The following is a 27,810-nucleotide window of genomic DNA, read 5'->3' as shown; positions in this document are numbered from 1 at the left end:
TTTCACCGGAGACAGACGTCCAGGGCCTTCACGTCTGAGGCGAGGCTAATGATGCGCCGTGTGCTCGCAGCAGCCTGCCTCCACTGATCGCTGCCCAAATAAACATCAGCGGTCCAGCTTTGGTGTGCTGCAAAGCCTGGAAGGCCCAGGATGTGAAGTGGCCAAATGCAGCATCCAACGGCATGCGCCAGCAACCACATTAGAGATGCGTGTCAGCCACCAGTTAGCCGAAGTGTGACGTTAGCAACCGTGGTCTGGCTATGCGCACACCTTATGATAAGCAGAGTGGTTGGAAGTGACTGCTGGGTGCAGTTAATTCCCACTGAGATGCAGCTCTCATTACCGCAGTGGCTCATGAGAGGCATGTCAGTCAGAGCTGGGTGGACAGGAGGAGACTGTCAGCTAGCGCTAATGGATAAGAATAATGATCATGGCAGTGATCTAACCACCATGTAATTAAAGGCTTTCTCCCTCTCTCTCTTTCAGCGTGGGGACAGGCGGTGCAGGCGGAGAACGTGACTGTTTTGGAGGGTGGGACGGCACAGATCTCCTGTCGCCTCCAGAACTATGACGGCTCCATAGTGGTCATCCAGAACCCGCGCAGGCAAACGCTTTTCTTCAATGGGACACGAGGTGAGCAGCAGAAAGCCACTCACCATAACCCTTTTACAGAACATCACACAGTGGTCATGAGAGATGCTGCCCAGAACTCATTTACCTAAGCATCTCTTTGTTCCACGCCATGGATTCAGTCCAGAACATCTTGTGAGCCTTAGCTGTTGCTAACAATAGTTCAGGCAAAAACTCATTACACTGCTTCCTATTAGTGATAATCATAGTTGCTCAGCTAAAGCATGTTTGGTACCCTCAGTTTGCTTATTTAGTTTTGCAGTGGAGTTAAACGGCTAATGTTGCTAACAACTAACCTTTAGTATTGCGCAAACTACATGTCGAGATCGCATGCTTGCCTCAAACTACGTAGTTGTTAATTAATTTCAAAACTTGCTTATGTGGTTACAACTATATGTTGTTTTTCACTCCCTCCTTCTTTGAGAACATTTTTAAGGCCCGATTATCTACCGTTTTTCACCAAACTCAGCAGTTGTCTGAAAATTTAGTCCTGTCCACGCACAAATCTTTGTGATTTTGGTATTTTCCAGGCAGATGTCACACCGTGTCAGAAAAAGTACTTTTCAGCCACTATATTTCATCTTCTAGTGCACAAATCCATATTAACCATTTTCCGTATGGCAAATCGGTTGATGCCTTGGAAGCCTTTCAAGCATTAACCTGATCTTGGTGTAGAACTTCTTTAGTTTCTCTACACTGGCAAAACATTAGAAGGAGGAGAACCATGTCATGTGGGTAGATTTTGCAGCCCAAAACTCAAACCCCCTGTACTTTTTATCGCCGTCCAGATGGATGAATTTTATCATTTTACTTTTTTTTTTTCTCGCAGACATCCCCCTGATAAACTTTCATCATTATTATTAAGCCTCAATAAGGCTTACAACATAGTTATCTATAAAATTGAGCCACATCGCTAAAAACAGTAGCCACAGCCTCAAGCCTGAATTTTGTACTTTGGAGATAGCAGTGTGTCCCACAATGCCAGAAACCACTGAAACCAGTATATTTAACATCAGTTAACAACTCGACAAGGTTTGAGGCAAGTGAGTGATTTAGGCATTCAGTTTTCGCTGTGCTATCCGATGGCTAAGCTTCCATTATTAGCTACATTAGCCTGGTAGCTCCAGTACCTAACTAAAGAAGGAAACTTCAGACACCAATCGTGTCTTAACTTATCGGCCATGTTTGGGGTAAAGGGAAATTTGGGCAAAAGATTGCTTATAATGCCTTCGGTCCTGGCGCTAATCAGCCTACTGAGTGAGCTGGGTATTAGCAAGGCTAGCTATTAGCAAAGCAACAGTCTGAATCTGTGGAGGGAAATGAAATGTAACCTTGCAAGATTGTTGTTGATGGTGGATTTTTAAACCAGTATGACTTTTGATAGTTCTGCTGTGTAGAGGTTATAATATTACCATCCATCCTAAATAACACAGAAAATGATGTGTTATCAGAAATAACACAGACCAGCATGGTCACCAGCTAAACCAGCATATCGCTGCCACATATCTTCATTTTTGTCATTTTTCAGGTTTTGACATAATTTGAAAACGCCTCTTGCCCTTTACATTGTGTGTAAATTTCATGATGAAGAAACCAAAAGAAACGGCCCAAAATGACTTGGGAAAATCTCTGGTTCTATTGAATTAAATTAAAAGTAAAGTAGGTTTTTTCCTTTTCCTGTAAAGTTAGAATTTTGGAGATGCAAGGTTTGTTCTAACAACAGTGATATGCTGTGGTTTGCTTGTTGGTATGCGGGCCAATCAGATCCACTATGTGTATACAACACATGTAGGCAGCAGTGTTTTACTGAAAATTAGGGTACAAAAAATGGAACTCTGATTCCCCTGTACTGCAGTAACAGCCTCTACTCTTCTGGGAAGGTTTTTACACTATATATTGAAAGATTGCTGTGAGCACTTGATTGTGTTCTGCCACAAGTGCATAAGTGAGGTCAGGTATTCATGTTGGGTGGTCAGTTCTGGATCACTCCAGCACATCCCAAAGGCACTGGATGGAGCTTCATCACTCCAGAGAACGCAGTTCCACTGCTCCACAGCCCAGTACTGAGAGGTTTATACCCCTCTAGCCAATGCTTAACATTGAGCATGATGGTTTTAGGCTTATCTCCAGTCTATTGCCAATGCTTTTCCATATTGTACCTATATATATGCGCTACACACACATATATTTTCATATGTCTCTACCAATTTACAATTTTAATGCAGTGTTGCATTTAGAGTTGGAGCGTAGACGTCTGTACAGTTTCTCCTTCTGACAGTGAGCTTTTATCATCATTTAAATGCATTTAAATTGTCACCATTTGTCTTTTTGCATTACTTTAAACTGATTACTGTGGATTTATTTTTAAAGACCCTTTTAGAAATAAATGCCTCACAGCTTTTTTCCTCCTTGCTGTCACTATCATTCATTTTGCCAGTGACTCTCATCAAATTAGAAGAAATGAGCTACATTGTGGGATCCCAATCTCTTCTCTTAAGGTTCTGTAAGAATCAGCATTCAAGATTCATTAAACATTTTAACAGTAGTCATTAACATTTTATCAGTATTATAGGTTGTGGGATTCAAATAAACTCAATGTAATAAAATCCTAACATAGAATACCACATTGTATCGTACAGATTAAAGGTAAAAACAACCTTACGTTTAAGGTGTTTGGCCACCATAAGCCATCAGAAGAGCTTCAACGCACCTTAGCATATACTCTACAAATCTCTAGAATTGTACTGGAGGTATGGAACCAATGGTGGATCTAGAGATTGACTTGTCCCTCCGGAAGCAAACCTACCCTCATCTTATAAGCAACAACACCCGCCCCACAGTGAGGTGGAAGTCAGTGATGTGGCAGAAATTTGGGCATCACCGTTGGCCAGTCAGATATTGAGCAAGGCACTGGCCACTCCAAGCATCCACTAAAAGACTCTCATGGATGGAACAGCATTCTCCCAAAAGATATTCCTTCGGTTGGTGTTATGATGATGGAAGCATGCAGAGTGCCATATAATTCGTCCGACCAAAAGCTCCCATAGATGTTCAGTTGAGTTGAGATCTAGTGACTGTGAAGGCCATAGCATATGAGTTATCTCCATGTGCTCTGTGGGTAGGGTAGTGGTCACCCTGGAAAAGACCACTTCCAACAAAAATGTACCCCACAGCTTAAAAGAGCCACCAGCACATTTACTCTCCTACTTGTAGCTGTGGATGGACTGCTTTTATTGATAGTCTGATAGTCACCTGAGGAACAGCTATGCATCAGATTTCCTCGCACTAATACTTTGAATGTGCACCAACCATATTTACTGATACATTATATGGACAAAAGTATTGGGACAAACCTCTTAATCATTGAATTCAGGTGTTCAGTTCCATTGCCACAGGTGTATAAAATCAAGCACCTAGCCATGCAATTGGCCTTTACAAATACTTGAGAAAGAATGGATTGTTCTAAAGAATTTGAGTGTGGTACTATAATGGGATTCCACCAAGTCAGTTCGCAAAATTTCTTCCTTCCTAGATATTCTATAATCAACTGTGAGTGGAAATATTGAAAACTGGGAGCGTTTAGGAACCACAAGGGTTGGCCTAGACCCCTTAGTTCCAGTGAAGGGAAATCTTAATGCTTCAGCACACCAAGACATTTTGGACAACTGTACGCTTCCAACTTTGTGGGAACAGTTTGGGGAAGAACCTTTTCTGTTCCCGCATGACTGAGCCCCAGTGTACAAAGCAAGGTCCATAAAGGCATGACTGCGAATTTGGTGTGGAAGAACTTGACTGGCCCGCACAAAGCTCTGACCTCAACCCCATAGTTGCAAAGGGGGAACCAACTTCATAATACCTATTGATTTAGAATAGGATGCCATAAAAGCTCCATAAAACACCTACATAAAAGTAGGTGTAATGTGTAGGTGTCCCAATACTTTTGTCCATAGATTGTGTCTTTCCAATAGATTTAAATGCATTTGGGTCTCTCACTTTAATTAATGTTCCTATTGAAACTCAAGCCAGTTAGCAGGTTTTATGGCCCTATAATGAACCCTCTTTAAAATTTACACATCTTTTCTTCCTGCCATTGGGATCTAAAATCAAGGGCCTGTTCTGCATTTTTATAGGTGCCACACAAAGCATAGTAGGATGTTAAGTGCTTAATTGTATCACAAAGCACACCTGGAAGCATTAAATTGGTTTGGCAACAGCATCTAGTAGTCTTATTCCATGTTTTTAGCCTGGTCCAAATTGGTTGTTGGTTACTTTAACCCTCTATTGCATGATGTTGCTTCAGGGCAACAAACTCCTTTTCCTCATTTTACAATAAAATGATATGTATTTACTGATTATGAAAGGTTTAGCACCTAAAGAGGAGTTTGAAAAAAACAAGAAAAAGTCTGTACTTGGTCACATTAGAATATTTTGGACATTTTTAGATATGTAAAACTTTTTTGGGGATGGTGCAGCTTTTGGGCGACACAGACAATTTTCTCTCAGAAGCAAAACAATATTTCAGCAGTTCAAGAATAGAATTCACATCTATTATAGTGTGAAATTATTTTACTTTACATTCACTACCATATAAAAAATCATAGAAATTGTTAAATGTTTGTTGCCAAAAAGCAACATTGTGGTGTGCGTTTAGCTAGTCATAAACAAAGCATCACAGTTGCAAAGAAAGCAGCCATGTGAGTGAACAGTGCACTTATTATATATGTTTTCCATTTAGAATTATGTATTATTTTGAATAATTTAGGGTATTTTTGTTTATTTAGGACATTCTCATTTTCATTTTGGTATTTTAAAAAGTGTAGCTTTTCATTTTAAGTCTGATCACACAAAAACATATTTCTTGACACTGTGTAAGTTTTTTCCATTGTCGCACAATGTTGCTTCAAGGCAACATACCCTAAAAAGATCTATTCACCCACATTATTTGTTTGTTTTGTTTTTATTGTAATAAGGTCCGTTTTATTTTTTAATTTTTATTTTTTTACATTTTTAAACATTGCTCTCGCAATCCATTGCATAGAGGGTTAAAACATATACAAAAAAGATAAGAAAATGCCTCTTATATGAAAACTACAAGAAATGGAATCAAAAAAGTGGTAACCACCAAATTCAGAGCAAGGCAAAGAAAAAAAAAGAACTTATGGTTAATTTGAGTGGTCATGTGAGTTCTCCCAAAATTCCAGCTTTGATTCATTTTAGAGGCGTGAAACATAAGGGTTACCAAAAATCTAACATATTCATTGGATGGGCAGTATCCCAAAGTGGCCTGACACCAATTTTGAGCTATTTTTGTCAAACATACAAAATTCACCGGCACAGTTTTCTCATTGTAATTTTTGTACATTTAGGGCACTTTCTGGACCATTTCTGTTCATTAAATCTTCTCACAGTGATGATGATGATGTTTTGTAGATCTCCAATTTTCATTCATAGCCTTCCAGCCACCCTCCTCAAAACTCCAATGAACCAGTGAATCAGACTCTTGACTCGTTGAATCAGACACTTGTAAAGAGTCAAGACTTCCCACCACTACACGCTTGACAAGTGTGGCTGTAATTTGGCCACTTTGCCGGTGCTGAATCACCTCTAATGCATAGCGCTATTTTCGGCCCATCTCTTTTCGACCAGTCTTCCACTTATTAATATCCCTGGGTCCACAGTGAGAGCTCTGTCAGCTGCTGGCCGGCCTGGCCGCCTGAGTGCTCTAAATGCTCTGAGAGACACCAAATGAGCTTCTCGCCAGGCTAACTAATGGATCCTGATAGTGCTCTTTTAGTGGATGGTGGAGCAGAAATATCCCTCCGGGCCCATAAACACAGCATCCTATCAGCATTGTCCGATATTCCCCAGGCTCATTCCGATTGGCTGGACCTGAATGGTATGCAAATGAGGCGTGACTAAAGGTGACACAGACTTGGACAAAGCTCTGACATTTCAGCCGTGTTCACTGAAGAAGGACTCTTTTATTCTCTCTGTTAAGCAAGTCAGACTGAATAGATTTACACAGACACAAGCTGCTATTGCACATTGATCTGTTCTCTCTTACCCATTCACTCACTCACTTGCTCACTCTCTTACCCAAGCATTTACTCACTGAGTCCTTTGCTTTGTCACTCAGTTTGTGTCATCACTTGCTCCCTTGCTCCCTTCCTCACTCATTCACCGACCCGCTCACTCACCCCTCTAGAGGTGGGTAATCCAGGTCCAAAAAGTAAAAACCGTCCTCAGGATTTTGTTCCTACTGCCTGAACACCTTTACTGCTGGTTTGAGCGAATTAGAGAAGTCAAGCAGTTGGAACGAAATCCTGGGGAAGGTTATTACTTTATGGATCTGGATTACCCTCGTGTAACCCTCCCCCCTCACTCACTCACATCCTGCTCCCCAGTCCTGCTCCCTCCCTCAGTCCACATCCCTCCTTCCCATACTTAATCACTCGCTTGTCCCCCCTCACCCCATCAGTTCCACTCACTCTCTCTCGCTCTGACTAATTAACTCACTCACTTGCTCACTCACTCTCTCATTGGCCCATTTCCCTCATTCAGTCCCCCATTCACTCACCCTTTTACTGTCTCCCTCCTTCCCTCAGTCCATCCCTCCCTCACTCAGTCCCTCCTGCACTCAGTCACTCCCTCCTACATTCACTCACTCACTCACTCACTCACTCCGTCCTACACTCCTTCCTACAATCACTCACCCACTCCCTCCTGCACTGGCACACTCCCTCCTGCACTCACTCACTCACTCACTCACTCCCTCCTACACTCACTCCTACATTCAGTCACTCAGGTACTCCCGCCTACATTCTCTCACTCACTCCCTCCTACATTCAGTTACTCCTTTACTCCCTCCTACACTCACTCCCTCCCTCCATTGACTCACCCACTCACTCACTCACTCCCTCCTACACTCACTCCTACATTCAGTCACTCAGGTACTCCCGCCTACATTCACTCACTCACTCCCTCCTACACTCACTTCTACATTCACTCACTCACTTACTCCCTCCTGCATTCACTCACTCACTCCCTCCTACACTCACTCCTTCCTAAATTCACTCATTCACTTACTCCCTCCTACATTCACTCACTTACTCACTCCTACATTCACTCACCCACTCCCTCCTGCACTGGCTTACTCCCTCCTGCACTCACTCACTCACTCCCTCCTACACTCACTCCTACATTCACTCACCCACTCCCTCCTGCACTTTCTCACTCCCTCCTACACTCACTCACTCACTCACTCACTCACTCATTCACTCCTACATTCACTCACTCACTTACTTCCTCCTACACTCACTCATTCTTACATTCACTCACTCACTCACTCACTCCCTCCTACATTCACTCACCCACTCCCTCCTACACTCACTCACTCACTCACTCACTCACTCCTTCCCTCCTACATTCACTCACTCACTCCCTCCTGCACTCGCTCACTCACTCCTACATTCACTCACTCACTTACTTCCTCCTACACTCACTCATTCTTAAATTCACTCACTCACTCACTTACTTCCTCCTTCCATCCCTTACTCCCGCCCTCTCCCACTCACTGACTCACTCACTTAATACCTCCATCCCTTACTTACTTTCTCCTTCCCTTCCTCTCACTCCCACTTTCAGTCCTCCCTCAGTCCCTCCTCCATCCCTACCTTAGTGATGCCTTCCATTACTCCCTCTCTTTCCCAGTACTTCCCTCACTCCCTCCCTGCCTGTCTACCTCTTTCTTTTACTCACTAACTTCCTATCTTCCCTACTTTTGTCCGAACTCATGCCCGAACTCATTTAACCACTCACTTTCTCTTTCCTCCTTCTGTCCTTTATGAATTTTCACTCACACCCTCACTCAGTCCATCTATTTCTTGCTCACTTTCTACATTCCTTGCTGTCTCCATCCCTCCTTCACTTACTCCCTATCTCACTGACTCCCTCCCTCACTCCTTCAGTCACTCAGTAATTCAAGTACAGCAGTGTCTGCACACTTCCTCAAGCAGTGGGAAGTGTTCAGCACGTCTCGCAGCTTTAATGATCTGATATTCAGCGCGTGAGAGCTTTAAGATGTTAAACTGGAATAGAGCACAGCTCCGTTTCTGCTGAGTGATGCTGAGCATAAAGAGAGAAATCCACAGTCAAGAACAGAGTGTGTGTATGGGTGTGTGTGGGTGTGTGTGTGTGTGTGTGTGTTTTTTTTGGGGGGGTGTTAGTCCTCAGTCGATGCATAATGGCTCCTGCAATGGCTGCTCTACTGATCATTATTTGTTATTATTCTCATTTTCAGACAATCGATTCTTCCTCTCCTCCTTTAACAACAAAGAAAAACCTTTTTTATTCTTTCCTCTCCTCTCGCCTCTGCTCTTTTCTGCTCCCCCATCCCTCATCTCTAATCACCTGTGTCAGCTTTTTTAAAAGAACACATGGATAATCTCACATTCTCTCCTCTTTCCTACTGAAAACTTAAAGAGCCATGATTTATTTACTCTGTTCATTTCAAGTTAATACATTTTCTTAACATGCTGAGTAATTTATATCATGATCACAACAAAATGCACGTTATTTTCTGAGATAATGGGATTATTTTCTCAAAATCTTTATGCAATTTTTTCCCCAAGAGAACAAAATGACAAGATAAAAGGCCTACACTAGTGCGCATTGTCTAAAAACATGGTCAGCAAATTATGTCGCTAACTCAGGGAAAAAAGTTTTATTATCTCAAGATCTAAAAACATGCTTTGCAAATACGTTGTTATCTCAGGGGGAAAGAAATTACAATGACATGATATCTCAAAATAATGACTTAACATCTCAAAATAATGACTAAGTATTGCAAAATACTCACTTCACAACTCAAATTAAGGATTTAATGTCTCAAAATAATGACATAGTATCTCAAAATAATTACTAAACATAGTGACGTAGCATCTTAAAATAATGACTTAGTATCTCCAAATAATTACAGCATTTCAAAATAATGACTTAGCATCTTAAAATAATGACATAGTATTTCAAAATAATTACTTAACATCTCAGTATAATGACAGTATCCCGAAATAATGACTTAACATCTCAAAATAATGACTTAACATCTCAAAATAATGACTTAACATCTCGAAATAATGACTTAGTATCTCAAAACAAGGGCATAGTATCTCAAAATAATTACTTAACATCTCAAAATAATGACAGTATCTTAAAATAATGACTTAACATCTTGAAATAATGACTTAGTATCTCAAAATAATGGCTAAGTATCTAAAAACAATGACATTTGACAATTAGCATCTTAATGTAATGACATTGTATATTACAATGACTTCTCAAACTTATGACATAAGCATCTCAAAATAATGGCACAGCAGCTCAGTTAATGATGAAAAAAGAATTGTTAGGTGCTGGATTTTGTTTTATTTTTAAATTGCAGAAATGGGCTTCTGTGTTCTACAGCAATTAAAAGTGAAAACGTGTGATTCTGTGTATGAGCGCCTCTTCTGTAGGTGTGCATGCCTTCATCATAACTTCTTTGTTTGACCTGAAGAGCTCCTACAGTGTGTAAATCTCACGGATGGGATGGAAATATTAATAATAGAGGTCTGAAGTGATGCCATATTGATCCAGATGGGCTGGAAAGGGGGGGGTGGTCTTTTTACAAGGCGGGGGGTGTTCGTCAATATCTTGACCAGAAAGAAAATGACAAGCCCCCCCCCCCCCCCCCCCCCCGTTTCCCCCCGACTGAGCTCTGTATGTATCCTGTGTCTCTGAGTCTTATGTAATGAATGCCCTGCAGCTGATGGTCCGGTGCAACCAGGCTTGCCCAGTCTTGTCATTTAAACGCCTCTACAGACAACATCCAGATATGAGACTCAGGTTAATACCAGGTGTGAACACAGCCTGTGACCTCACAGAGCTTCCATACCGGCTCCCCTCCCTCCCTCCTCCCCTCATTTCCTTTACTGCTCCGTCCTGCCTCCTCCACCCGGCTGTTCCATAACTCCTTTTCTCCAGGGCCTCATTCTCCTGTCAGATTTGTCTCCATAAAATCATCTCTCACACCATCTCTGGCTCTCCTCCATCTCCATCCTCTCCCTCTATCTCCTCTCCTTCAGCATCCATCCCTCGCTCTGACCTTTCCTCAAGTCCTTTCGTCTTTCTGGCTCTTTTAGTCTCAGCTGCTCTTTCTATTCTTCTCTCTCTCTCTCTCTCTCTCTCTCTCTCTCTCTCTCTCTCTCTCTCTGTCTGTATCTCTGTCCCTCTCTCTCTCTCTTCTATCTTTCTTCACTCTTCTTCTCTCTATCTCTCCTTCTTTCTTACTCTGTGGCTCTCTCCTACTCCCTTATATCTTTCTTTACTCTTCTTCTCTATCTCTGTATCTCTCTCTCTCGCTCTCTCCCTTCTATCTTTCTTCACTCTTTTTCTCTCTCACTGTCTCTCCTTCTTTCTTACTCTGTGGCTCTCTCCTACGTTCTCTCATTCATGTATTTATTCACTCTCTCTCTTTTGCTTTTCTCCCTCTGTCCATCTTACTCTTCAACTTCTTTCTTTCTTTATCTTTCACTCCCTCATTTCTCTCATCTCTTACTCTCTCCTTCCCTATTTCTACCTCCTTCCCACTCTCACTCGTTTGTCTTTCTTTCTTTATCTCTCACTCCCTCATTTCTCTCATCTCTTACTCTCTCCTTCCCTATTTCTATCTCCTTCCCACTCTCACTCCTTTTTCTTTCTTTCTTTATCTCTCACTCCCTCATTTCTCTCATCTCTTACTCTCTCCTTCCCTATTTCTATCTCCTTCCCACTCTCACTCCTTTTTCTTTCTTTCTTTATCTCTCACTCCCTCATTTCTCTCATCTCTTACTCTCTCTTCCCTATCTCTCACTCCCTCATTTCCCTCTCTCACACTCTTTTATCTCTTACTCTCTTTTCCTATCTCTATATCTCTGCCATTCCTTTTTCTTTCTTTCTTTCTGTCTTTCTTTCTTTCTTTCTTTCTTTCTTTCTTTCTCTCTATCTCTCACTCCCTCTGTGTTTTACTGGAGTGAATGTTGCAAGTTAAATTATTGCCAAACCAATTAACATAAAACTCAGCAGACGGGAAAAACGAGCAGAAACACAACAAGAGAAAAAGAAGTTTTTTTCCTAGATTATTTATCATAAACAAAGAAAGACTGAGGGAACATGTTTTTAATAAGTTATGTTTTGCCTTAATGGTTTTCCCCTTGGGTTGTGGCAAGATGCTGCGAGTGTTGAATTGATTTGAATATGCTTTGTTCTTCCTGACGGGAAATTTGTTTTGGAAAAAGGCAAATAAATCATATAAATCAGACCCTTCCACACAATCTCACCTTCATTCGTCATTCATTCTGAGGCTTATATCATATATTAAAATATCATTCAATCTAAAGAAATAAGCTCTCACGGTGATGTGCTGCTGAAAGGGGAACTCCACCGAGTCTAAATTTCTGCATAATTCAGTGAATCAGATGCTTTTATGTGAAGCGGCTCATTGTGGAGAAACTTACTGCCTCAGACTACACCAGTTACCAGATAGAAACCAGGGGGCACATTGTTTGTAGTACAAATATAGCTATTTTGTTTATTCTTCCAAAACAACCAGTGAATCTGCATTTTTATGCGCTGATAACAAGCTGGGTGGTTCCTCTCCTCGAGTCCACAGGACACGGCATCCGTAGTTTCCATAAAGAATTTCCAATTTTTGATTTATCTGAGCACAAAACAGTTTTACATTTTGTCTGAGTCCACTTTGGCCCAGAGAAGACAGCAGCATTTCTGGATCCTGCAGCTTTAACTTGCATTTCTTAATCAGAAACTGTCTGATAATGTAAAGCAGCCTAAAAGGGTCTCAAAAAGCATTAGATGCTGCCATGTTCTAAAGAACCTCAAATACAGATGTGAAACAAAGTCATTTAGACCTGCTACCCTGGTCAGGGTTACAAAGCCGCCACTCACTCTGGGACTCCAGCGAACCACAGTGAGAGCCATTATCCACAAAAAAGACAATCTGGACCAGTGATGAACCTTCACAAGAGTGGCCAGCCATCAAGAGCACATCAACAACTCATCCAAAAGGTCACAAAAGAACCCAGACAAACATCTAAAGAACTGCAGGCCTCACTTGCCTCAGTTAAGGTCAATGTACGTGAAAAAGACAAGCACAGCATCTATTTTTGATTTATCTGGCCACAAAACAGTTTTACATTTTGCCTCAGTCCAGTTTGGCCCAGAGAAGATGGCAGCATTTCTGGATCCTGTTTATAAATGGCTTCTTCTTTGCATGTGCAGCTTTAACTTGCATTTGTGGATTGCACAGCAAACTCTGTTCACAGACTGTGCTTTCTGGAAATGATCCTGAGCCCATGCAGTGATTTTCCAATACAGAATCATGCCTGTTTTTAATGCGGTGCCGCCTGAGGGCCCAAAGGTCACTAGTGTCCAAAATTGACTGTCGGCCTTGTCCCCCAGCTGTTTTTTTATAAGTACCACTTTTGCAGGCCTTTGTTGCCCCCACCCCAACTTTTTTGAGATGGGTTGCTGCTATTAAGTTCTAAACGAGTTAATGGTTTTCATTAAATATGTTATTTTTATATATATATATATATATATATATATATATATATATATATATATTTTATTTTTTTTTTTAATATACACTATATTGCCAAAAGTATTCCAAAGTTCCAAATGTATTGTTTACAAATACCTATCTTATTCTCAAAGCAAAGCCAAAAATGTATAATTTCCAATTAATCAACAGTAATGCAGCTCTATGTTAATTGTCCCCCTCTTTATAGATTCAAAACCAATAGACTACAGGCTTTTGAACACAATGTGAATTTGTCTTTGCCAAATAAGTTTGAGGTTTGCACTTATTACAAAAATAGCACACAGATCAAATTAATGGAAAGTGTAAACGGGGCCCAAGAATCTTGCTTGTATGATCAGACTGCTTTCCTCTCTTAAAACATGGAGCAGCATTTCTGTGTTACTGCACACTAAAAACTGAGGGTAGATTTCATTTCACAGATGTTTTTCTATCTGAATTGCACTCATACAGTGAGAGCACAGCCTGTCTTCTCTAACTAGCCTGGTCAGTGTGCAGCATCCAGACTGCTCAATGAGTCTCTACATCATCCGCATGGTCCTCAGCATGTTTGACTGTCATTAGATAGGTTGCCAATACGTAATCTTGATTTGGGGTTGATTCGCATCGACAGTTTCTTTTGTTTCTTTTGCTCTTCACCACCCCTCTCTCTCTCTCTCTCTCTCTCTCTCTCTCTCTCTCTCTCTCTCTCTCTCTCTCTCTCTCTCTCTCTCTCTCTCTCATTTGCTGTTTCGGTCCAGGGGGCCTGCTTTGCCTGCAATATTGGCAAAGCAATAGCAATTACAAGCAACAGTACTTCAGTACTTGTCTTTCTTTTTCTCTGTTTGCATATATATATATATATATATATATATATATATATATATATATATCAAGCACGACATTATGACCACCTCCTTGTTTCTATGCTCATTGTCCATTTTATCAGCTCCACTTACTGTATAGGTGCACTTTGTAGTTCTACAATTCCAAACTGTAGTGCATCTGTTTCTCTGCATACAGTATTAGCCCCCTTTTACCTTTTACCCTGTTCTTCAGTGGTCAGGACACCCATGGACCCTCACAGAGCAGGCAGAAACAGATGAACTACAGTCTATAATTGTGTGTATATATATATATATATATATATATATATGTGTGGAGTTTGCATGTTGTGTCTGTGTGGGTTTTCTCCCACAGTCCAAAGACATGCAGTCAGGCCAATTGGACATGGTAAATTGCCCCTAGGTGTGAGTGTGTGAGTGACTGTCTGTGTCTGTCTGTCTGCCCTGCGATGGACTGATGACCTGTCCAGAGTGTATCCTGCCTTCCGCCCAATGACTGCTGGGATGGGCTCCAGCACCCCCCAGCGACCCTGAGGGAGAAGCGGCTTAGAATTTATATACACACACATATATCTGGCCCTATGTGAAAAAATAGTTGCCCCCTTAGCTACTATTTTAAGCAATTAAACAAAACAAATTCAATTAAACAAATGTACATGACAAACACGGCATCTATGGGAGAGCTGCAAGATGCAAACCACTGCTGACCAAAGGAAAACAAAGATTAATCTAGCAAAAAACAAAAACATTTTGTTGAGCCCTAAGACTTTTGGGACAATAGGACAATATTCTGTGGACTGACGAGTCAAAGGTGGAACTTTTTGGAAGACATGGATTCTGCTAAATCTGGCGTAAAGCTAACGCCACATTACACCATTAGAACATCATACCAACAGTAAAGCATGGTGGTGGTAGTGTGATTTTCTGGGGCTGCTCAGCTTCTGCAGGACCTGGACAACTTATCCTAAATGATGGAACCATGAATTCTGCTCTCCATCAGAAGGAGAATGTATGCCACAAGAAGAAAAACAGCGAACTCTTTTTCAAAGTCTTGGAAGTTCCAAGTAACGTCACACACATTCAGTGATTGTGAGGTGTGGACACTGGGGTGACCAGTTCATTTGAAATTCAGTTCAATTATTTATTTTCTTTTATCTACTTTTCTCAGTGAAGGCTTCCTGACAGCTTGTCCTGCAACAGTGGAAGGATGGACTGTGGATTGTTTCAGATCTGAAGCAGCTTGATTTTCTCACTCTCTCTCTCAAAGATGAAAGCTTGAAGTGCTATTTATCTGTTGATGACAGGTGGTCAACAAAGTGTTCCAGGTGGCTTTTAGGAATCCCATTTTTCATCATTTTCTCATCTTTTAATCATTTTTTGATCTGCTACTTTGGAAACTATTGTATTTTTACCTCTTTTCCTTTGATTTTACTCCTTCCTTATGCAAGTGAATCATCTTATATCTCATCTCCTCGGAAATATCTTTTATATTAAAGGATGTTTTGGAAATTATACCAATATATATATATATATATATATATATATATATATATATATATATATATATATATATATATATACATACACTAGATTTCCAAAAGTATTCGCTCATCTGCCTTCACACGCATGTGAACTTGAGTGACATCGCATTCTTAATCCATAGGGTTTAATATGATGTTAGCCCACCCTTTGCAGCTATAACAGCTTCAAGTCTTCTGGGAACACTTTCCACAAGGGTTAAAAGTGTGTTTATGGGACTTTTTGACTATTCTTCCAGAAGCACATTTGTGAGGTCAGACACTGATGCTGGACGAGAAGGCCTGACTCACAGTCTCTGCTCTAATTCATCCCAAAGGTGTTCTATCAGGTTGAGGTCAGGACTCTGTGCAGGCCAGTCAAGTTATTCCCCACCAAACTTGTTAATCCCTGTCTTTATGGACCTTGCTTTGTGCACTGGTGCGCAGTCATGTTGGAACAGTTCTCCTGGTTCTCAGTGGCGGCGCTTTACACCCCTGCATTCACCGCTTTGCATTGAGCTTGGTGATGTAAGGCTCAGATGCAGCTGCTCAGCCTTGGAACCCCATTCCATGAAGCTCTCTGCACTGTTCTTGAGCTAATCTGAAAGCCACATGGGGTTTGGAGGTCTGTAGTGACTGACTCTGCAGAAAGTTGGTGACCTCTGTGCCTCAGCATCTGCTGACCCCGCGCTGTCATTTTACGTGGCCTACCAATTCGTGGCTGAGTTGCTGTCTTTCCCAATTGCTTCCACTTTGTTATAATACCACTGACAGTTGACTGTGGAATATTTAGTAGCGAGGAAATTTCATATATATATATGTTTTATAACTTTATAGCTGGACTGGATTAGGCAAGTGACAAGGTGTGACATAATCTGAAAGGACCCAATTGTCCTTTACATTGTATGTAAATTTTATGATGAATGGACCAACAGAAATGACCCAGAATTACTTGGAAAAAATTCTGGTTCCATTTGCTTACATTAAAAGTAGAGTGTTCTCCTGTAAATGTCCCATTTTGGAGATACAAGGTTTCTGACAAATATATGTTAGGGTTTGGGACAGACACCTCCCAACAGAAAGTACCAATTATGATTTAAATAGATCACAACATTAGCATACATTTTTGAACTCTGGTTTGAACTAATTTGGTAGAATGGCCTACACGTTTAATTTCCAGTCAATTGAATTCTCCACTACCTAAATATTATCTGGTCAACAGCACAGCAGAAACTGACCTATAATAATGGGGTAGAGGGGGACAGATAAATTGTGCAGCAACAAGTTGGCTACAGTCTGTAATTGTACGTATATAGTGGACCTGTAAGCTAGATAGACCTCATAAAGTTGACAGTGAGTGGAAATACAAGATATGGGTTTTTAATAAAGTGGACAGGGAGTGTAGTGTTTTCTCTCTGGGAAGCTGAGATATTTTCTCAGCTTCCAATTTCTGTGGCTAGACTGTGGTCACTGAGCCTGTACTTGTTCTTGATTAGGATTTGTCTGTGCTTTGTATCACTGACAGGGAATCTCTCTCCCTCTCTCTCTCTCTCTCCCCCTCTCCCCCTCTCCAGCGCTGAAAGACGATCGTTTTCAGATGGTTCTCTTCACGCCGCGTCTGGTGCGCATCACCCTGAGCAACGTGAGTGTGTCGGACGAGGGTGGCTACTTCTGCCAGCTATACACCGATGACACGCACCACCAGGTGGCCACACTGTCGGTGGTGGTGCCCCCGGAGGTGCCCTCAGTGGAGGTGAAGACGGAGGCGGTGGAGGGCGGAGAGGTTGAGCTCACCTGCTTGTCCCCCCGCAGCAAACCCCCCGCCACACTGCGCTGGGTCAGAGACCGCCGAGAAATACCCGGTGAGTGTGTGTGGGAGTGTATGTGTGGGAGTGCATCCACTGATTATGATTCTTTAGAAAACTATTAATTTTTTTGGTGTTAGATTTAGAATTAGAGTCAGAACCAAGCTCAGAATTAAAATCTGAATTAGATTCAATGTCAGAATCAAAGCCTGAGTCATCATCATTAGAATTAGATTCAGGTTAGATTCAAAGACAGAATCAAAGTCAGTCTGAAATCAAAAGTCTAGATAGAATCGAAATCAGTATTTAAAAAAAAATCAGTATCAAAAAGTCAGAATCACAAAGTCAAGCAAAACAAAATCAGTCTCAGAATTAGAATCAAAATCAGTATTAAATGACAATACTAGAATCAGAATCAGAGCTAGAATTAGATTCAGGGCCTGAATCAGAGTCAGAGTCAGTGACATAATCAATATCAAACTCAAAATTCAGAATTACAGTACTAATATCAGAATCAAAGTCAAAATTAAAGTCAGACTCAAAATTAGAATACTGCAATAATAATCAGCCATCATCAGAAATAGAATCATAATCATAATTAGAAATTAATAGAAGTCAGAATCAGAGCCAGAAACCGAAATAGACAGTTTTTGAATACTATCAAATTTAAGGTCAGAGCCCAAATTAAACTCAGAATTAGAGTAAGATACTTGAATCAGTATCAGAATTTGACTCAATCAAAATCAAAATTAAAACAGAAGAATCAGATTTAGAATATTAGGATCAGAATCAGAATCTGACTCAGAATTGGAGTTAGAATACTAGAATCAGAAATTGACTCTGAATCATAATTAAAATAGAAGAATCCGAATCATAGTTAAAATAATAGAATCAGAATTTGACTCAGAGTCAGAATTAGGTTTCCAGAAGCAGTATCAAAATCTGACTCAGAGTTACAATTAGTATACTAGAATCAGAATCTGACTCAGACTCAAAATTAGAATACTATAAGCAGAATCAGAATCTGACTCAGAATACAAGAATCAGAATCTGACTGTTCACATTGATCAGTATTGAAAGTATGATTATTTTATCCTTTTACATTTACTTTTATGGCATTTGGCAGACGCTCTTATCCAGAGCGACTTACAGTTTCATCATTTTTACACAGGTAGGCCAAGGCGGTGTTAGGAGTCTTGCCCAAGGACCCTTATTGGTATAGTGTAGGGTGCTTGCCCTGGTGGGGGATTGAACCCCAGTCTACAGTGTAGAAGGCAAAGGTGTTAACCACTACACTAACCAAACACCACTTTTAGCACATACAGATTTAATAATATCCTCAGAATACAGTATTCAGCTTGAGAAAGTATGCAAAAATCAACACATCTGTCCTCGTGGTTATTTCTGTCCAGTTTGGTCCACTTCTCTCTGAACCTCTTTACATTCCTTTATTCAGTCAGTCGCTCTCTCTCTCCATCTATCCATCCACAAGCTCTGTTTTTCTTTCTATCTGCACCAGATTCTTTCTATCAGTCTCTGGCCAGCAAGTTTACAGTCTTTCATCCTCTTCTCCACACCTCTGTTCACTCTGCGCTCTTATATCTCTTTTTTTTGCTTTTATCTCGCCTGCGTTGCGGCGGTAGGCCGTGTCTCTTTTGTCCTCTAATCTCTCTGTCAGGCTAAGCGCCATTCGTCTGTCAGAGAGTCAGCATGTCTCCTTCTTCAGCTTTTTTTCTTACTCTTAGACACATCTGTCCATCTAGCTGTCCGTCTGCTTGGACGCAATTACATACACACAAAAACGGGGTCTCAGCTGTGTGCCAGGGGGGCTGTACGCAGGTGCATCTGGATTTTAAATACTCATCCAGCTCCTCTGAGTGTGCATGTGTCCCCTCTGTTCTGGCAGCTCTCTTTCTCTCTTCATTAGGTGTGTAAATCTCTGGCCTCACAACAGTTGCATTTGATTCTCTAGGATGCATCAGGATTTGATTCCAGTGTTTTAGAAAATGATTCAGTGCATAATGGCATTTCATATTTCACTACAATTTTATTTGCTTCAAGTGCAATTTTTAGCAAATGAATTTAGTGCATCAAGAAATCTCAAGTTCTACCACAATTTCCACACATTTTATCTTCACATGAATCACATTCAGTTATGATTCTTTGCTAAATGATTCAGTGCATTGCGAAATCTCAAATATCAACATGATTCAGTTTGATTAGATTATGATTCTTTAGTAATTGCACGCAATACATGTAATCTCAAATTTCACTATGATTTGTACATCATGAAATCTCAAATTTCACCACAATTCAATTTGATTCCATCGTGATTCTTTAGGAAATTATTCAGTGCGTCAAGAAATCTCCAATTTAACAACTGATTACATTTTGATTGTATAAGAAAAGATTCAGTACATCAGGAAATTTCAAATTATGCCACAATTTCCACAAATTTTGCATCAAAATTCTCCACAATTTCATTGTTATGATTCTCTACTAAATTGTTCAGAAATCTCAAATTTCAACATGATTCAGTTTGATTCAGTTATGATTCTTTAGGAAATTATTTAATGCATTATGAAATCTCAAATTTCACAACAATTCAATTCGATTCCCTCGTGATTCTTTAGGAAATTATTCAGTGCTTCAAAGAATCTTCAGTTTCACCACTGATAGGATTATGCTTCCTTTAGAAATGATTCAGTGCATCAAGAAATTTCCAGTTTAATTACAAATGAAATTTTGATGGTTTCAGAAATGATTTAGTGCATCATGAGATCTCAAATTTCCCCACAGTTTTCACAAAATGTGCTTCAAATTCTGCCACAGTTTCATTCCATTATGATATTTTAACAAACTAGTGCATTGTGAGATCTCAAAATTGAACGCAATTCAATATCAATTCTTTAAGTTTTGATTCAGTGCAGCATGAAAACTCAAATTTCACTATGATTTAATTTGTGCTTAATAAAATCTTAAATTTCACTGCTATTTAATTCGATTCCATTATGATTTCTTTGAATTGATTGAAAATGACTCAGAGCATTACAAAATCTCAAATTGAACCATTGATTTCATTTTGATTCTAAAAGAATATATTCAGTATATGAAGAAATGTCTAATTTCACCACAGTTTAGCTCATTGTGACACCTTAAATTTCAACACGATTTGGTTTGATTGAGTCTTCTGAGGGAGATTCGGTGCATTGTGCCATCTTACATTTCAACATAGTTTCATTCGATTTGATTCTCATTCTTTAGGTAATGATTCAGTACATCATGAAATCTCAAATTTCACTATGATTTTATTCGTTCATCATGAAATCTCAAATTTTCAATTCAATTTCATTCTTATGTGATTCTTTAGGAAACGATTCAATGCATCAAGAAATCTCCGATTTAACCACTGATTACATTATGATTTAAGAAATCTTTTATTGTATCATGTAATCTCAAATCTCTCTACAGTTTCACAAAATGTGCATCCAATTTCTCCTCAGTTTCATTCAATTAGGATTATTTGCTAAACAAATCAGTACATTGTTGATTCTTGAGGTAATCAGGGCATCAGAAAATCTCCTATTTAAAGTCTGATTAAATTCTGATTGTACAAGAAAAGATTAAGTTTCATCATAATTGAGCACATTGTAAGATTTAAATACCAGCTCAGTTTGACTCGAGTCTTCTGAGGGAGATTCGGTGCATTGTGCTGTGTCACATCTCAATAGATTCATTCGATTTAATTGCGATTCCTTGGGAAATGAATCTTTGCATCATTGCGACTTACATTTCATCATGATTTCATTTGATAGAATTACTTTTTGAAACTGCACTGAATATATAAACATGACAGAAGGAGCTGTTTACACATCGGTCGCAGTATATATATGTTGGCAGATAGCCTGGGAATTTTACTGCGATCGAAAACATTATTACACATCCGCTCCTCATCGTTATGGTCCTGCATTTCTTCCTTCTGTTCATCCTCCCTCATGCAGGTGGAGAGAGAGAGAGCGTGGAGGGGATGTTACAAGGCTACAGAGCCAGGATCAGGTTCCTTAGCTGGGTTCACGCTCGTATGTGATTGTGTGTGGAGGAGGCCAGACTCCATGTGCCTTAGAGCCAGACGCTTCCACACCCCAGCGTAAAAGCAGTGCCATAGTTACACAATTGAAGTTGTTTGGCTCGTTGTTCCATTCGCCCACACTTCCCCTCAGCCTGCCAGCTTTCACCACACCTCTCTCGCCCTGTCTCTCTCTCTCTTATCCTTATTCAGGTTTACAGCAGTAATTAGCTGCGCTAATTAAGTGTTAATACCTTATACAATATGTGCATGTAATAGTCTTCTGTAGTAGCAGAAGGCTTGGGATGAATGGATGACATCACATGCATGTGTAGGCAATATAAAGTATTGCATGCAAGTCATTTATATGGAAGAAAAATAATCTGCAATCCTCACTGCATGATGGGAAAAACCCATGAACAAAGCACACACATGCCAAAAACACCACCGTTTGCCTGGTTGCTGTAGCGACCATGCCTGCTTAAAATCCCTACTGTTGAATGCAGCTTCGCTATAGCGGCTGTTTTATGCAGTTTCACTTGTATGGCTTTGCGTTAGGATTGCCTCTTTAATGTTGAGGCGACCTGCATAGTTGGCGTTTGTGTCTGTATCTCTTCCAAGCCCGACATCACGCAGCTGGGCATGTTCGGCTGCTGAAGTCTACATTTATATCGACGGAGTCCCTCATAAAAATTAGGGGTGACCTGACAAGCTTCACTTGGTCTAATACAGTAGCATTACCCTCAACCCTCAAGATGCCATCTGTGATTCATTTAAGTGAAAATGATGAGGACATGTTAAAGGCAGTACAGAAATTGAGGGTAGGCTTGCATCCAACACTGCTGGTCCATATCCAACACTTGTTTTCCAAATCGTGAGTCTGCAGTACTGGGGTATATTTCACAAAAATTGTCTAAATGAAATATATGGTACCACTTTAAAATATGACTACCTTTGTTAATGGTTATTAGTTAGGCCATAAACACTTTATTAATGATTAATAATCAATTTGCAGTTATAACACATTAATAGAAAGGGCAAACGTGAGCTGTTATGTCTAATGAGTCTGCATATGTAATAAGGCTAACAGGTTTAGTGCTGACTGACAAAGAAGACAGCAAACAAGAACAGTAAACATCAAAATCTGCAGTTTGACAGAATCAATGCATGTATGTTCACTATTAGGTAAACAGCAGGTCACTGTGGTCCTTTTTATTTATGTGTTGTAAAAGCTTTTTAATCATTTCAATTTTAATAATACAGCAATAAACCCCAATAGTTTGCAATATATGTGATTTTATCACAGGGAAGGGTGTTGTTAGGCATGAAAGCAGAGTAAACTCCCTTCCTATGTGATAAAATCACAGCAACGCATGGCCTCAAGTGAGTTATTGCTTTTCCAAAACGATGGCCAACATAAAATATGATAAACACAATTTTGCAAAAAATAATTTGTTGTGATGTGGAAATTTCATGATTAATTTTTTTTGTCATATAACAATAAACATATGGTAACACAGCACTGTTTAACTTGTTCCTTTATAAGTACTTTTTGGTCACCAAATCATCACCGTGAGTCTTATTTAGCACCAGTCCAGCAGCACCGTCTTCCCACGCTGGGAATGAATCTCAAATGGTGCCCTGTTCCCTACATAGTGCACTAAACAGGAATTTGAATACTGGATCCTGCAGCCCAACAGAGCCCATACAGCTAAGAAAGAGTCATTTGGGACTGAGCCACATTCATACTCGATAAACGATGCACTATTTGGCTGTAGAGGTTAGAATTCTAGAATCATAGCTAGCACATCATGTAGGGAGCACAGAGCCTTTTGGGATTCAGCCTGGGTTTGACGCGACTTCTGACCGAACATTTGAAGCGTGTAATTCATTCAGGTGACCTTTTTAGACTTTTATACGGCCATTTTACAGTTGATTATCTCGTATTCAAGCCTGTAATGTTAATTTTGCAGTTGTTTGCACTGTTAGCTATCTGTTAGCCTGTTAGCTAGCTGACTAGCCTAGTTTTAATCGAGAACATTAGTTGTCAGCCCCTCAGTTTAAACAAAAAATGGATTCTTACTTCTTCAGTACTCTCAGTGGTCCATGCAAGCAGCGTGAAAGATTATTTCATTAACAGCACAAGGATTTTTCCGTGCTGTGGTGTAATAATACAGAGTTCAGTTGCTGTGAGGTGGTCATGTGAGGAGTATTACATGGATTTTACAGTGGCTTTGAGCACAGCTCAGCCAATCAGAGTTTAGGACCGGAACTAAAGTGGTACCAAATGTATAGTAGCACCTCTCTGTGTTTGTCTCTCAGGTGTGGTGTCCCAGCAGGAGAACGGGAAGACGGTGAGCGTGTCCAACACCATCCGTCTGCCTGTGGAGAGGAAGGATAACGGTGCCGCCCTGAGCTGCGAGGCATCCCACCCAGCACTGGTGGGCCAGAAGAGGGTGCGCCACTACCGCTTGGACGTACACTGTGAGTCCCACCTCTGACCCCCCCCATCTGCTTGCTGCCACATTAGTTTCATTAGCGCCTGTTACCAGCCCCCCGAAGAACCATCTGTTTATGTATTGCTCTGTTTGCACAGCAAACTCTCATTACAGTACTTGAGTACATTTTACCCTGTACTTGCACTTTTTTCAGTGTGATTAAATATTATATTTGACTTATCTACACTATATTGCCAAAAGTATTCACTCACCCGTCCAAATCATTGAATTCAGCTGTTCCAATCACTTCCATGGCCACAGGTGTATGAAACCAAGCACCTAGGCCTGCAGACTGCTTCTACAGACATTAGTGAAAGAATGGGTCGCTCTCAGGAGCTCAGTGAATTCCAGCGTGGTACCGTGATCGGACGCCACCTGTGCAAGTCCAGTCGTGAAATTTCCTCACTTAATATTCTACAGTCAACTGTTAATGTTATTATAACAAAGTGGAAATGATTGGGAATGACAGCCACTCAGCCACATAAAATGACAGAGCGGGGTCAGCGGATGCTGAGGCGCATAGTGCGCAGAGGTCACCAACTTTCTACAGAGTCAATCGCTACAGACCTCCAAACTTCATGTGGCCTTCAGAATAGCTCAAGAACAGCGTAGAGAGCTTCATGGAATGGGTTTCCATGGCCGGCACTAGAGCAGTGGAGAAGTGTTCTCTGGAGAACGTGTCTGGGTTTGGCGGTTGCCCGGAGAACGGTACTTGTCTGACTGCATTGTGCCAAGTGTAAAATTTGGTGGAGGGGGTTCTTTTTCAGGAGTTAGGCTCAGCCCCTTAGTTTCAGTGAAAGGAACTCTTAATGCTTCAGCAGACGAAGAGTTTTTGGACAATTTCATGCTCCCAACTTTGTGGGAATAGTTTGGGGACGGCACCTTCCTGCTCCAACACAAGTGGACAAAGCAAGGTCCATAAAGACATGGATGAGCAAGTTTCGTGTGGAAGAACAAGACTGGCCTGCAAGGAGTCCTGACCTCAATCTGATAGAACACCTTTGGGTTGAATTAGAGCGGAGACGGCGAGCCAGGCCTTCTCGTCCAACATCAGTGTCTGACCTCACAAATGCACTTCTGGAAGAATGGTCAATTATTCCCTTAAACACACTCCTAACCCTTTTGGAAAGCATTCCCAGAAGAGTTAAAGCTGTTATAGCTGCAAAGGGTGGGCCGACATTGTATTAAACCCTATGGATTAAGAATGGGATGTCACTCAAGTTCTCACATGCGTGTGAAGGCAGACGAGCGACTACTTTTGGCAATATAGTGTATGTTCGTTTTTAATAACTGTTACACAAAACAAAACAGAGGAAGAGCTGTATAATTGTGTTTTCTTATATTGATGGTTTACCACAACAAGCATTTATTTACTGAACCAGAGGCTTGGCATGTGTTATATATGGTTCTATATAGCTTCAAAAAGGGTTCTTCTAATATTAAGAACTTGACTTCATAGCACTCACTTTTTGGTGCTATATAAGACCCTATATAACACATTTCAAGCGTTTTGTGTAGAACCACTTCAGGTGTAAATGGTTCTTTTAATGGTGAAATGGTTCTTCAGCTTGTCAGAAAGGTTCTATGTAGAACCACAAAGGCTTCTGCTATTGCTACAATATCAGGCTTGAAACAATAGAAGAACCCTTTTGGTGATATATAGAACCATTTACAACACATTCTCCATCAGTCTGAAGAACCATTTCACCATGCTAAGAACTACTTAAGCATGAAGTTGTTCTACACTCTGAAAAATGATGGTTCTTCAAAGGCTTTTTAGTAAGGAAAATGGTTCTATGTAGAATCCTGAACACTTAAAGAACCCTCTGCATGATTAAAGGGTTCTTTTCACCATGAAAGGATTCTTTAGATTGATGGAAATGTGTTGTATGTAGTTCTATATAAAACATTTTAAACAAGGGTTCTGTATAGCACCTCAAAGGGTTCTGCTGTTGTGAAGGTATAAGGCTTGAACAAAAGAAGAACCTTTTTGGTTGCTATATAGAACCACATACAACCCATTCTCCATCAATCTGAAGGACCATTTCACCATGCGAAGAACCATTAAAGCACGAATTGGTTCTACACTCTTAAAAATGATGGTTCTTCAAAGGTTCTTTAGTAAAGAAAATGGTTCTGTATAGAGCCACACTTAAAGACCCTTGTGCGAACCACACTTAAAGAAGCGTGTGCATGAAGCGTTTTTTAGATTGATGGAGAATGTGTTGCATATAGCTATATATATAAAACTTTTTAAAAAGGGTGCTACAGAGCACCAAAAAGGGTTCTTCTAGTGTTCTAAGCTTGTAACAATAAAAGAACCCTTTTGGTGCTGTGTAGAACCATATAAAAATTCTCCATCAATCTGAAGAACCATTTCACCATGCAAGGAACCAATTGAGCATGAGTGGTTCTAAATAGAACTCATGGTTCTAAGTAGAACCGATATCTTTAGTAAAGAACCCTTGGAGAACCATCGTTTTAAAGAGTGTACAGTTATTTTAGTAAGAGTTTTCAGCACTGCTGCCGTCTTGGCAAGCGTTTAAAAGTGAATGTGTGAAAGGTCAAAAAAATACCCCATGCAACGCCTGGCAACCACTGTGGTAGTAAACATATTTGTCAGGGATGAGGAGAAGAGACTGTTGCCAACATTGCCATCCAAAATCTCAGCTACATTTTGTACAAAGCAAGAACGTTGGAGTTGGAATGGAACCCGAAACAGAACCAAAACACACAAAGGCGACAAGCACAGCAGACAGAAGAGCAGTTGACAGACTGACAAAGACGTTCACTTTTATAAGCATTTGCACGACTGTAGTCCAACTGTGTCTCTCCACTTCAGAGCAGGTATCATTTGGGTGGTGGATCATTCTCAGCACTGCAGTGAGACGTGGTGGTGGTGTGTTAGTGTGTGTTGTGCTGATACAACTGGATCAGAAATAGCAGAGCTGCTGGAGGTTTTAAACACTGTGTCCACTCACTGTCCACTCTGTTAGACACACCTACCTTGTCAGTCCACCCTGTAGATGCAAAGTCAGAGACAGTAGCTCATCTGTTGCTGCACAGTTTGTGTTGGTCATCCTCTAGGCCTTCATCAGTGGTCACAGGCTGCTGCCCACAGGACACTGTATTTTTGGTTCTCAGTCCAGCAGTGACACTGATAAATACTCCAGCAGCACTGCTGTGTCTGATCCACTCAGACCAGCAGAACACACACTAATACACCACCACAGCGGTGTTACTGTAGTGCTGAGAATGATCCACCACCCAAATAGTAGCCACTCTGTTGGGGTCCTGAGGGGGACCTGACCACTGAAGAACAGGTGAATAAAGTATAGGGAGAAGCAGATGGACTACAGTCTGTAATTGCAGAGCCACAAAGTGCTCCTATATGGGAAGTGGAGCTGATAAAATAGGCTGTGATACAAGGAGATGTACTTAATAATGTGGCTGGTCAGTTAATTAATTTTAATAATGATTCATAAAAGTCACTGAATTAAAAAGTTCCCTCCAAGAAATATTTGTGATATTTGAGGTTGAGTTTTTCAGCCTGATCTTCACAATGAGTGGGAGCTTTCCCTGCTTGCGGCTTAAAGAGCAAGCTGATTGGCTTAGTTTATTTAAGGGCGGGACTTTCCTCTTAAACAGATTTCATGTTCAGTGTCACAAGCTTTCCCGTTCGTGTTTTAACCACTGACCTGTCTCCTCCGTTATAACGTCTCCAGTCCCCTCCACAAAATTTCATTGGCTGCCCTCGATGCCACAGCAAAATTTCTGCCACGTCATTGGCTTCCCCATCACCGTGGGGCGGGTGTTTGCATCTTTAAGAGGAGAGTTGT

At 40.7% G+C, this 27,810-nt stretch overlaps 1 protein-coding gene across 2 annotated transcripts in view; it reads left to right on the top strand.

Moving 5' to 3' along the window:
* Positions 1-27,810, top strand: part of cadm4 (cell adhesion molecule 4) — a 282,802-nt gene that overhangs the window by 220,783 nt on the left and 34,209 nt on the right. For both annotated transcript variants that reach the window (XM_037536670.1, XM_017702047.2), the window contains exons 2-4: positions 487-633; positions 17,177-17,464; positions 23,796-23,957. In XM_037536670.1, the coding sequence (XP_037392567.1) occupies positions 487-633; positions 17,177-17,464; positions 23,796-23,957 (597 nt within the window). The remainder of the gene's footprint in view (positions 1-486; positions 634-17,176; positions 17,465-23,795; positions 23,958-27,810) is intronic.

The sequence above is a fragment of the Pygocentrus nattereri genome, chromosome 3 (genome assembly GCF_015220715.1).
Source record: "Pygocentrus nattereri isolate fPygNat1 chromosome 3, fPygNat1.pri, whole genome shotgun sequence".
NCBI lineage: Eukaryota > Metazoa > Chordata > Actinopteri > Characiformes > Serrasalmidae > Pygocentrus > Pygocentrus nattereri.
Note: the sequence above shows the minus strand (reverse complement) of the source record. Positions and strands in the feature narration are given on the sequence as shown.